This window comes from Pseudopipra pipra, chromosome 3, assembly GCF_036250125.1.
Source record: "Pseudopipra pipra isolate bDixPip1 chromosome 3, bDixPip1.hap1, whole genome shotgun sequence".
Classification (NCBI taxonomy): domain Eukaryota; kingdom Metazoa; phylum Chordata; class Aves; order Passeriformes; family Pipridae; genus Pseudopipra; species Pseudopipra pipra.
The window spans coordinates 89,919,378-89,932,247 of NC_087551.1; the positions used below are offsets into that span (position 1 = coordinate 89,919,378).

Consider the following 12,870-nt stretch of genomic DNA (forward strand, 5'->3'; position numbering starts at 1 on the left):
GCTTTGCAGCATATTTCAGGGCTGACATTAGAGCCCCAGGTTTTACAACGCTCTGAATTTATACACTCTCCTTTATTAATAACAGAAGGGACAATTCAGTCCACCATTGACAGACAGTCTGAAATATTAGAATTAAAGCATTTTCATACTTACAAGACTCTGTGCGGTAGCTTTAATTTTACAGAGGAATTTGAAACACAGAATCCTGCTAATTTCAAACCACCTGAGCTACAACTCAGCTAGTACAGACAGCCTCATGAGGCCCCCGGATGAGGAACATTCGACACAGACCCTGCTGGGAAGAGAAGTGACAGAAAACAGCAATAGATACAGAGGAGACTAGGAAAGTAAATTATGAAAGAGAAGTGGAGGTAGAGAAACAGCACTGGGAAAAGTAAACCAACAAAAGCAAAACGGGAAAGAACTTAAAAAAAGATAGAGATGATCTCAGTAACAAATATCTAAAGATTATCTCAGTAATAAATATAGAAATCAGAAGAATAAAAGATAAAAGGAAAAATAAAGAAAAAACATATCTGAATAGGGAAAGTTGTACACCAATGTACAACTGAATGGACTGAAAATAAGAAAAATACAAATCACATTTAGTGGAATTTTCCATGCAGTGGAAAAGGCACCATTGACCTTAAACTTACTATTTTGAGTCTCTCTATGTAAAGGTTCTAAATTTCCAAACCACTGTGCTGTACTATTCACTCACTTTTATATATGTTATACAATAACAGAATAACATACAACAAAAATAGTTTACTTGCAAATTAAAAGTAATACTTTCCATGTGCTAAAACAAAAGCATAATCATTTTTTAATTCTTTAGTAATGTAAAACTGAGGAAAAACAAGCCTTAGTTTCTGGAGAAAGAGGAGGTAAGGAGAAGAAAACACCCCTAAAAACATCCTCAAAAAATTCTGATGTTTATAAATCTTTATTTTTATTAACATAAATATTCCCTTAATTATTTTCAGCCACAACTAAGACAAAAATATTCAGAGTTTTGACAAACTGATCAAGGTAAATTTCAACTGTAGAAATAAATTTCTTTTTTGTAGATGTTAGCACTGGACTTCTTTTCCTTAGGTAACCACACAGAACAGAATATCACTGTTTCTGCTTTGCATTGTTGTAAAATGCTATATCAGATGAATCACGCTAACAGCAGGGATGTGCAAGTTCACAGCAGATTCCATACAGGCGTCACAAATTATATGGAAATGGTTGAACATTTTAAAATTTCTACTGTTTTATTTGTGAACACCAACATAATAACCTAACATTATGCTTCAATGAAAAAAACAGTTACAGTCTAAACCAGCAACTAACAGTTGTCTAGGTAAGTCTTCAGGAAGAGCTAATAAACTAAAGTAAAGAAATGAAACATATGTAGATACTGACAAAATATCACTATGTCTCAAGACTGCAAATGAAGATGGTATATTTTATATAAAAACCTTTTTCCTACTGACATTTGTGATGCATATGTTCAAGAAACAGAATTAAAAATACTCTTTTTTAAGAAAAAGTTTATTATCAAGAAAAATTAGTTGACTGATGACATAACTTACATGAAGAAACATGAAATCCTAACTCTCTTACAAGAGTTTGCCTGTAACCTGTTGAACTGAGAATTCGCCTGTACGGACCTTGTACTGACTGCCCAGTGCAAGAAAAGAATCAAAGTACCATATAAAGCACTAACTAAATATTTGCTCCCATTCTCCATTAATCTCTACATTGTAAAGAGGTATTTTTCCTGTCTTTACAAAAAAGACATATGAAAATCAACTAGGATTAATAAACTTAACACAGCATGTATCTTGACAGAAGACTGCATATCCATTTTAATAAAAAGATGGAGCTACATCACAAGCCTACTGATTTGTAGTTCTTTAGCCACATAAGCCTATTACTTTGGAAATAAAGAGCAGTGAAGCACAAATTTCAACAACAAAGTAAAAACATCAAGTAAAAGCACCAAATCAAGCACTTTAAACTAAATCATTTTATTAAGAAGGGAGTCTTCATGCATTTACAAATCAGACAAGTCATCTAAAGAAGGACCTAAAATGGGGGAAACAGGTGGTTTTCCACCTACAAATAGAAAAGCATGCAAAATAAACATTCTCAAAGTTCTCAATACCAATACAGTAAATTTAAATTTTATACAGGAAAGTTACTACCTTTGCCACAAGACACTGTGGAATTATTCAGATGGACAGCCTGAAGGAAGGAAGGCATAAGGAGGTAAGAAAACTGAGAGAAACAACTTTATACCCAATTTTGGGCCGGAATCTGAAGATTATGTTCAAAATTACTTCATATGCAGGAGGAAAAATACAAGTACCTTTGGCTTTACTGAAAAGAGCCTGAAATGCCCAACAGTCAGACAGCACACTAGCTAAAGAAGTATTTCTAGTCAGAACAACTGCTTTGGCCCCAAAGATTCAGCAGGTGATCATGATTTTAGCAGAGGTAACAATGCTTTCAACTGTACTCATGAAAACACAGGCTAAAACTAGAAAGAGCAGACTGCACTTGGGAGAAACACTTTTCCAGCAGCAATCCAGAGGGACAGGAAAAAAAGGGCAAATAAAAAGATGTCCCTAACACACTTTGTACATTCTTACAGGTTCAGTCTTCACCATTTATGATAAACACCTGATTTTATAAACATATCCATAAACTAAATTGGTTAAAAGCTTTATTTTAATATGAAATCCAGAAATGTCTCCAGATGATAGGCAATTAAAATTCCAGTCCCTGTATTATGTGTATAATAACTCAAACTGCCCCAGTAAATGACATCCTGAAAAGCTGCAGAACTCGTGATAGCTGAGAAGTACCAATTTTGTAAGAATGTTGATTATTTAGCTCACTGGCATGTGACCACTTTGACCTGCTATGCTCACAGGTGGCTAAGCTTCCAGCAAGAACAGAACAAAACAGAAAACCCATCACTAGGGTACCATACAAAGTTGAAAAAAAATGTGTTGCTCTCAAGAGTTATGTCATATCTAAACTTCAGAGTTTCTACTTCTCATCAAGGAATTGCTCAGAAAGAGTGAAAAAAAAACAACAAAGCAACCCCAAACCCACACTTCCATATCCACTCACACCACCAAAACATTTAAGATGGCCAAGAGCTGTTCTGTGTAATCTGCTTTCCTATGTTGGTCATTCAGAGCTTGGAGGAACAGACACCTGATTAAATTGATAAAAAGAAGCAGAGAGGCACCTAAAATACAACTTGAAACCCTTCTGATTGCTTCAAGAACTTGGATTTCATTTGTTTCTCAAAAGTCTCATTTTGCCAAATTCTGTCCTTTAACTGTCAAGGAGAACAATTATATCCATTTCTAGTATCAACAAGAGGTCTTTCTGCTAATACCTACTTCAGACGGCCTCCATTACTGCTAAGCTCCTATGAGCTGCAGTGAGTAAAACCTGTGGATTGTACCTTGATTCACAAAAATAACAGAGCACTTCCTAACTGTGCCATAAGAGCAGCAATCTGCTCAGTCTAACTCCATAAACCAGCAACTTAACTACATCTTTGCAGTTTAGCAGTCACTCTTTGCAAACACATTCTAAAAGCATTTCAGCGTAACATCTGTTAATTTGACCCCTATTCTATCCAGCTTCTGAGAGGGTCATAAAAAGTTACTTCTATCTCTGCTCAAAACCATTACCAGGATCACCTGCAAAGAATCTTGTCTTCTCCAAATATGTAATTATTCAATCAGATCTGAAAAAGACAATCCCATTCTATTAGTCAGTGGCAATTACAGAGCAAGCTCAGCAAGTTTGGTCAACTCTGTCTTTGGCTTTTGTTGGTCTTTGTCTGACCAATAATGTCACCTAACTGAAGAAACTATTTAGATCCAGAACAATCTGGATTCAGGCCAAGACAAACATGAGATTATTTTTACTGGAAGTGATATAGTTCTTCCTACAAATAGACAGGCAACAAACATCCATTATCATATTCCTTGCTATCTGTCATATACCAGTACTGCTGACTGAGATGCTCAGTACAAGACAAACATGGACCTGTTGAAGTGAGTCCAGAGGAGGCAGCAAAAATGAATGCAAGGTTGGAGCATCTGTCCTTTGAAAAAAGGCTGAAAGAGTTGGGGTTATTCAGCATGGAGAACAGGGGGACACCTTATTGTGGCCTTTCAATACTTAAAAGGGGCTTATTAAGAAAAATGGGGACAGGCTTTTTAGTATGGCCTGTAGTGATGGACAAGGGGTAGTGGTTTTAAACTAAAACAGGGTAGATTCAGACTGGATATAAGGAAGAACTTTTTTTATTATGAGGGTGGTGAAACACTGGAACAGGTTGCCCAGACAGGTGGCAGATGCCTCATCCCTGGAAACCTTCAAGGTCAGGCTGGACACGGTTATGAGCAACTTGATCTAGTTGAATATGTCCCTGCTCATTGCTGGGGGGCTGGACTAGATGACCTTTCTCTTCCAACCCAAACCATTCTATTTCTCTTCCAACCCAAACCATTCTATGATTTTGTTACTGTTCTCCCCAAAAGACACATTTATAATTCAAATTAAAAAACCTGCATTTTTTAGATAGATGCCTCTAACAAGCATTGACTGGAAATCAAACTTCAGCTCACAAAATTCTATGTGTTTCTGTCTTATAGACATGCACTTGAACTGTTTTAAAGACATACAATCAACTGCTACAAGTGTCCATCACATACAGTCAGATAACTGTAAAAAGATCTTAGTATTAACATAAAGCTTAGTCCATGATGAATGCTATGCAATATAAGCCCTAAAGCTGAGCAAGACATGTTGATGAATAACTTTGGATTAGGCCTGTAAAAACTCCCAACAAAAACTAATGTCAGTACAACAGTAAGAAACAAAGCAAAAAACAAACCCACACTCAAAACCAACTTAAGATCAAGAGTGAAGGAGTTCTTAGACAAAAATACCTGATCTCAGAAATAAAGCAGAGAAAATGTTGTCACAATCCTGAGAAATCAGGTATGTGGGTAAGAAGTAGGCCTGAAACAATCCTTTCTCAGAGCTTCTGCTACTCACACATACTCAAGGTTCACTTCAGAAATTTCACAGTTAACATCCTGGGTTGAAGGCATACAAAGACAGTATCTTGTTTGTGCATAGGTTTCCAAATACTCTTGAACTCTGTTCAAACCTGCTTTCAAAGTATTAGTGAGCCATGCCTTCTGCTCCTCCACTTTATCAAGAAGACCTAATACCATTTTAGCTAAAACACCTCTTCAGTCCAACTATTATTACCTTTATCTCTTCAGCTTGCTCACAGAAATCAAATAAGCTGGACCATGAAATCTTCACCATTTTAACAACTCTACAAAGCAGTTATTCAAGAAGCAGCAAGCATGATAAATCTGTCCTCTGCTGGCCCTGTGAATTAATTTCCATGAGTAGTTTACTCCTATTCTTAAACTGTTTAATAGTCTAGGCATGAGTTGTGCAAAGTATTGTTTGAAGGTCTAGAATAAATTGTGGTAAATAAATTTGTGCCCCTGGGAAAAATTAACTCTTTTCTTCAGGAATGAAATCAAGACTGTAAGAAATGCCATCAGTGTTGTAGTTCTAAAAATACAGTAAGGCAAGTTTTGTGGTGAGAGTTATAAATAAATTGAGAGTGAGAGTTTTAAATAAATTGGTGAGTTTCCATCTAACCTGTCTGGAAAAAACAGGTTTTGTATGGGTTAATTTTTAAGGGTACCATCATCTTGCACGACAGCATTCTTACCAGCAGACTACATCAGCCGTGTTAGATCACCAACTGCATCAGAAAATCAAATAAATTACAAACTATATGAACTCTGAAGAAAGACAAGTAAAGAAAGTTTACTTCAAAGGCATAACCGTTATTCTTAACTAAAAAATTTTAAGTATGCACTGCATCATATCAGAATAAGGACAGTTGTTATCAAGACCTACAAAGAACAACAGCAAGAACAGTTCATGTCTTTTTGGACACCTACATTAATTCCAAATTGCTTGGTTTAGTTTATTTCCTGAAATGTGGCTCTGTTCTTGCTGCTTTCAGATTTAAAAACAAAACATTAAATTCACAAACTCAGCATAAATCAAATCAGTTTTGATTCCCTTAGTCTGCAGACAGCCTGGAATAGTAGCCCCCAAGTAAATGCATTAGCTCACTTACTTTTTATGGACCTTAAAAATTAATTATGATGATTTAAGTATTAATAGTATTAATTATTCACTATTGATCACTTTCAGGAGAAATATATGCCAAAAAGCCCCCAAAAGTTTCTCCGTAACTTCCAAAATATCCCTATTAATTAGTCCAACATTTTAAATGCACTACAGGTTTACTGAAGGATGCACAGGATGCAGTACAACACGGGAATGGGCATCATTGGCTTTGGTGGAATTTGATTTGGTTGTGTACATTGTACAGTCCTATGCACATTAAAAGGGATACAGTTTTGTTTGGTGGGTTACAGACAAGAAAGTGTAAGAACACAGACTACAGCAAGAGTAAACAAAAGCATTAAGAATGGCCTCAAGAATGTTCTACTGAAGTAGTAAAAGAATCAAGTACCTTGTTTTAGCTTTGTAGTTAACTTTTTCATTACTTAATCAATAAAATCTTTGATTTACACTTCTCCATGCTGTAATACCACTTAATTTAGTGAAGGTCAGAATTTACCTATTACTAGCTAGATAAAAAGTTAAATGTTGATATAATCACTTAACTGCATTAATCTACAACACTTCTCAGTAATGAACCTAACAAATAATTTTTTTAAACTTCCCATCAAATAAAGAACATTACTAAGAATAGAGTATATTTTTGTCTCTTACACCAAATTCAGTATAATTATTCTAACTATTCATAAATATAAATAATTTTAGTGATTGGATCATCCCTTTTATCATCCCTTTTTGGTTTTTTGATCTTCCAAAACTACTCCACAACTCCTAAGATTATTTTTATTTAAAACTTCACTCTATTTTGGTTCTAAATCAGATATTCCAAACAAAATTGTATTATCTTTCCAGGGTTTTGAAGCCAACCAAAGCAAAACACCTGAATCCAGTATCAGCTGAGTACCAGGCAGCCTAGCACCAACAAAATAATCCTGAGGTTAGAGCAGTAATTTGTACAACTCTCATGTTCCTACTGCTAATCCAGAAATACGGTATTTTTCAAGACAACTAGTAACTTCAGTGATCAGGCACAGTACTTACACTAAACAAATCACAGCTTTCACTGGGAATACTCACACACACTCAAAGCCTAGGTTACTTGTGATAGGAGCCCTCCTCTATTGTTACACTATAAAATTAAAAAGAACTGCTCAGTTTACATGCCAAGCATGTAAGCAGCACATCAAAAAGGGCAGGAAGGAGACAGAGATCCCAACTTATTATTTCTACATTATAAAAAAGGGTCAGAAGTAGAGTATAGCTGTATTTTAAATTGTTTAAATTGTAATCTTAAAAAATTGTAAGATTTACCTGTAGAACAAGGCATCTGGAAATTGGGACCATTGCTATCCAAAACAGGCAAACAGAACTGGGCACTTGCAGATCCTAGCATAGGATCCTTATCGCTGAGCATGTTCTTCAGCGAATCCTCTAAGACATTTTGACTTGTACTAAAATCCTCACAGACTTCATTCTCCAGGTTGGATCCTAGAAATAGGGCATCATCTAATTGTTCAGTAGGAATTAAATGGCTAAATGTATCAACTATATCCATGAAGACTCCTGTGTGTCTTTCAGCCCTATAGAAAGACAAGAAAAATACCATAAGAAAATAAGCTACAAATTGTAAAATACCTAAGAAACCAGCAAACTGTTTTGGCTTTTGTGTCTTATAAAAAATGCTTAAGGTATTTCAGAATTGTAAAAAAAATTTTTTAAAAAAATCTGCTTATGGCTTAGCATGGCCCACTGCATAACTAAAAATCAACTCCCTGATTATTTTTAAAAGAAATTCCATGCTAAGTAATATAATCTCTGCTATCAGCATCAGAGTGCTGCCACTTCTACAGAGTGTGTATAACTCCTTTCTAAAATTTGTTTAAACCTTAACCAACCCAAGGAGGTGGGACATCAGAGGAGTAGGAAATCAACAAGTGAACATGGTTAGTAGCACTGTGAGCAAGCGTCTTTCCTCATCTTCAAATGTAAAAACGTGAGGTCAGCTTCCACTAACATCAGTGGAGCTGACAAGGTTTCAGAGCCTGCCACACTACTACTATATACTACTAAGAAACACTGTATTTCTGTTCAAAGAGCAACTACCAAGTACTTACAGGAAGTTACTACTTTTATACAGCAAAGTTTTCTCTCTCTTAGTTTTCACCTATCAATACATTCAATAAAATTACAGAAATTTTATATGAAAATCTGAGAATTCTGAGCTGACTTCCAAAGGGTCAGTAGCCTCTTAAAAACCTAAATTTTGAAGAAATTTAGGTACATTTCTGGAAGTTTACCTAAGGAACTGTATTCAAAGATGGTATCTACACTTTACAAAGGATTCCCTGTTTTCTAGACCTTCTTTGCAATGCAGCAGAAATGCAACTATTGCAGCAGAGATTCAACTAATAAGAATGTATAACTACACAATAGAAGGGAAAAAAGTCAACAAAACATTTCTTCAGAAGTTTTTCCTCAGCATATACTTAGAGTGGTGAGAGATAATTATGATAAACATGGTGAGACAGGCAAGGAAAATGGAGTTGTGCAATAGTGCCTGGCTCAATTAGGCATACAGAATAGCCTGGGAGACTGGTTTTGGCACACAAAGCTGTTCAAGCTTTTGGAAACAGAAAAAGGACACATACTCTCCTACTCATTCCTTTATCATCCTCCTCCCACAGACTAAAAAGGATTTTTTTCCTAGAATGAGCACACTAATTAAAGGAAAATGACAAGTGAGAATTAAAGTTTGCAGTGCTTGAATTACTTTACAGATCACTATTCCAGCAACCTGCAACTAAATAAATCCAGTACTTACTCATGCTTAATAGAACAGTAAGTATGCTTCCTTGTATGCATCAATGGGACATTTTTGTTTTAGCAATCAACCAGGAATATCTCAGCCAGATACATATAAGAGCTCTGCTACAATTTCAACCTGTATAACATAAATAGTTATGCAATTTATTTTATTTCACAAGTTTACAAAAACTACAGGTTTAGCATGATGTTTTATTTTGAGTGGGTTTCGTTAGGGTGGGTTTTTTCTTTGCTTGTGGGATTTTGTTGGTTTTTTGGTGGTTTTTTTTCTTAAACATGACACTCTTTCTTCCTTCTCCCATAGGGCAGCTCAGAAGAAAACAATGGTCAGGTATGGCACTGTGTCTTTGCAGAGCATGGTATCTTTACAATTTCTACACAGTAACCACAACAGAACACTCTAATACACAAGGTCCTACTGACCAAACAGGTAGCATGAAGGAAAGTCTGGCCAAATCAGATGCATTCAGTAAGCAGGTAATAGCCTTAAGCAGCAGGTACATCATACTTTGAAAGCTCCCTCATCAAAAAATGGACTGCTTTTATCAAGCAATGCAATGCATCTACATATATACACCACACCCTCCAGCACCTATAGCATTCAACACTGGTTTTGAAGTTATAAAAATAATTTCCAAATCTGGCAACAAATGAAGCAGTAAACTGATAGAACAGGTACTATGCTGCACTGTACAATCTGTTTTTACTATTATGCCAAGTAGTTACAACAATTTGATACTACACAGCATAAACTACAAGAAGTGCAGTGGCTCCAAGTAAGAAAATAATTACAAATGCCCCAATACAGTGCTTTAAAGCACTTTCCTGTAATGACAGGTTTTTTTCATATTAATATTACATGAGCACAACAGTAACAGCCACATGATGGTGAACCCTGACACTAACAAGCATAAGTGACACTGCAATAGAACCCCTGTGTGAGAATGTAAGAAACCTTTTGTATCCAAAATTAAAAAGTGACAGAGGCTTTGAACACATTTACAGTAAAATATCTCAAGATTTTTTCTGGATAGGAGAACATTTACATAATTGTTACTCAAATATCACTGTTACCAAAGCGGTGCTGACCACTGAACTTAAGAGCAATGTTAAGTAGCAAACCTTGAGCAGAATGTTAACTCTTGCTACAAAAATTGCTGCTGACAGAAATTAACTTCTGTCTTCAGTAATGTAATGAAAAAAAAAGATTACCTACAGTTTTGCAAGACTACCACGCAGCCATTCAGAATACTAAAAGCACTGCAAAGTAACTGTCAAAGCAACTACACGTGCAGCGGCCACAGCCACCTCCAGTGATGCGCAAGCAGCTAGCAGAGAAAATTCAAGAGGAATTTTATTGAAACCTTTATTTCTCGAGCAGGAGTTTATGATCAAGTATAACTTCTATCCAAATTTTGCAATGAGAAGTCATTGTACAGATATAAAAGAAGGGGGGTTGCATATAAGTCCTACCACCACAAAATCTAAGATTAAAGGATTTGTTCTACAATTTTTAAAATAGAGAGGCTGTGCCAGTAAACCACATGAAATCAAAATTTTGCTTTACCTGGTTCAAGAAACCACTGTGCAGTTCTTTGCATAATTTGTACAGTACCAAGCTATTTTAGAAAATTATTTCTGACATTACTAGATTAACTACCACAGGAAGTGTAGAATCTGTGGGACTGACGATTAAAGACAGACTTCTTTAGCTACACAGATGACTGTTAGAAACAGTTGCTGCAAAAAAACCAAAATCTTCCCTTACACAATGCCTCAAGTGTATGAATTTTGAATGGTTTATTTTGCATTTGAAACACTTTGAATAACAGGAAAAATAGCCAGAGGTACAGGTAAAGGCACAGTAAAGTTTTTCATGATCACTTATTTCCAAAAATAAGTCTAACCCCTCAAAGGAAGAATGTATTACTACCCTGGAACGCAGCTGTGTCCTCCACTTGAACCCTAATGGCCAGTGCCTCAGCATCACTCACAGCAGACACGCACATACCAAGTGTACTCCCATTGCACAGTAATTCAGAAGTGCTTTCCCACTGGGTAGTTAATCAGAAGCAACAGAATATGAAAAGTGATTTGCATGCAGAACCAGTGAGGAATGTTCACAAATGAGGCAAAGGAGCAAGGCCCAGCCAGGCTCAGTGAAACCCACCTGCTGGCTCCTGGAGCATCAGGGCACGTACTGAGACTGCCACAGCACAGCAACAGACAAGAGAGTGGGTACAATAAGAGCTCACCATAAAGAAAAGCTAAAAGTATAGAGAGCTTTCTCCTCAGTTCCTTAAATAAAGTACACTTCTCTTACACTTTTGTTACTGATTTGTTTCAAACAGCCCCTCCACTGCAAAAATAAGAGCAACAATTAGAGAAGTAACACTGCAGCAATTACAAAGAAGTAACCCACCAACCCACATCTTTCATCACTAAGTGATTGATCCAACATTATAAACTATGTGTTAGAAAGCACAACAGTTAAACATGGAATTTTCCCCATATTATGTTTACCATAAAATTTCATACTCTCAACATCGTTTTCTTTTACAGTCTAAATCTTCCAACTTAAGGAAGTAATTTCTTCAGTTTTTTGAATTAATTAAGCTAGATATGTCATAACCAATACTGGTACAAAATAAACATGCACTAGGATCGCTATGGTAGATTTTTATCTTCTCTCCATTTACTACTTTTTCATTATATCTCTAACAGCTAACATGACTTTCCAAAATTAAGAGGCAAATAGCCAGAATGATCACTTGCTAAGGAAAGAAAGAGATATCTCAAACAAGCATATCCTTTCAAACTAATCTTAGAAGGGGAGGAAGACTAGCATCTGGACACAAGATACTGTACTTCTTTAAGGTTTTTCACTGCTTAGTTTGTCTGCAAAAGAGGGAAAGAATTATGTCAGTTCCTGTTGTATTATTTTCTTATTGCAACAGAGAAAAACAGTTTAGTGGAGATATTCAACTGCCTCAGCATGTTTCTTATCTAAAATCCACCTCAAGCAGGGATGAACACAAACTGTATATACAACCAAGAATTGGGAATGAGGAGGGGCAAAAATCTGAAGGAATCTAACAAAAAAAATAAAAAAAGCTCACACTGCTTATTTGGGCAACTCAAAATCCTAGATGCTGAAGATCCTACCTACTTTACTGACCCACCTGAATCAGTGAGCCTGAAACTGCTGAAGATACCATAACAATACTAGAATTCCTTCCGTTTCATTGATGTATCTTTCTGAATAGTGTCTGTCATTTCCAATTCACTGAATCTGCCTAGTGCTTTTAAAAGCTTTTGTAAATCTAGTTATTGACTGGACTATGTAGGAAATATCACAACATTCAAAATACAAGACCTGGTCTCTTGTGCTTACGCACACCAAGTGACAGAGAGCAAGGACTAGTCATAACAACAGTAACAGACTCAATAAACAATCCTTATTATGTTTATTTCTTCATGTAGTAGTAGTAAACTCCGGTCAGAAAAGCAAACAAAAGGAATGCAGCTACTTGCATGAATAGCACCTTAATGTCAAAACACATGGGAAAAGCTGACCCAGCACTGTTACAAAAGAATCAGTAAGTAACAATAACCAACAAAAACTTTTCATCAAAAGAGGGAAACTGCACTTTCATTGACATGAAATTAGCTAATAACACAGGCATCTTAAAAAAAAATCCCTTGCCCATGTCTTTTGGTAACTACTGTACCCAAAAAACAGCACTAAAGTTTTAAATGTTTCTCTTTGTTCACTGGAGCTGTGATGTCAGACCACCAATGGGATCGCTGATACCTTGACACTTACAACCCACC

General features: G+C 36.0%; 1 protein-coding gene across 7 annotated transcripts in view; it reads right to left on the bottom strand.

Annotated features, from left to right (window-relative positions):
• PHF3 (PHD finger protein 3) overlaps positions 1 to 12,870 on the bottom strand; it is a 50,628-nt gene that overhangs the window by 32,889 nt on the left and 4,869 nt on the right. For 2 of the 7 annotated variants that reach the window (XM_064650233.1, XM_064650240.1), the window contains exon 2: positions 7,525 to 7,793. The exons of 4 other annotated variants lie outside the window; for them this stretch is intronic. In XM_064650233.1, the coding sequence (XP_064506303.1) occupies positions 7,525 to 7,768 (244 nt within the window). In that variant the 5' untranslated portion in view covers positions 7,769 to 7,793. Of the gene's footprint in view, positions 1 to 153; positions 226 to 7,524; positions 7,794 to 12,870 lie in introns of those variants that run through there. One more of the 7 variants, XM_064650235.1, reaches the window with a different exon arrangement.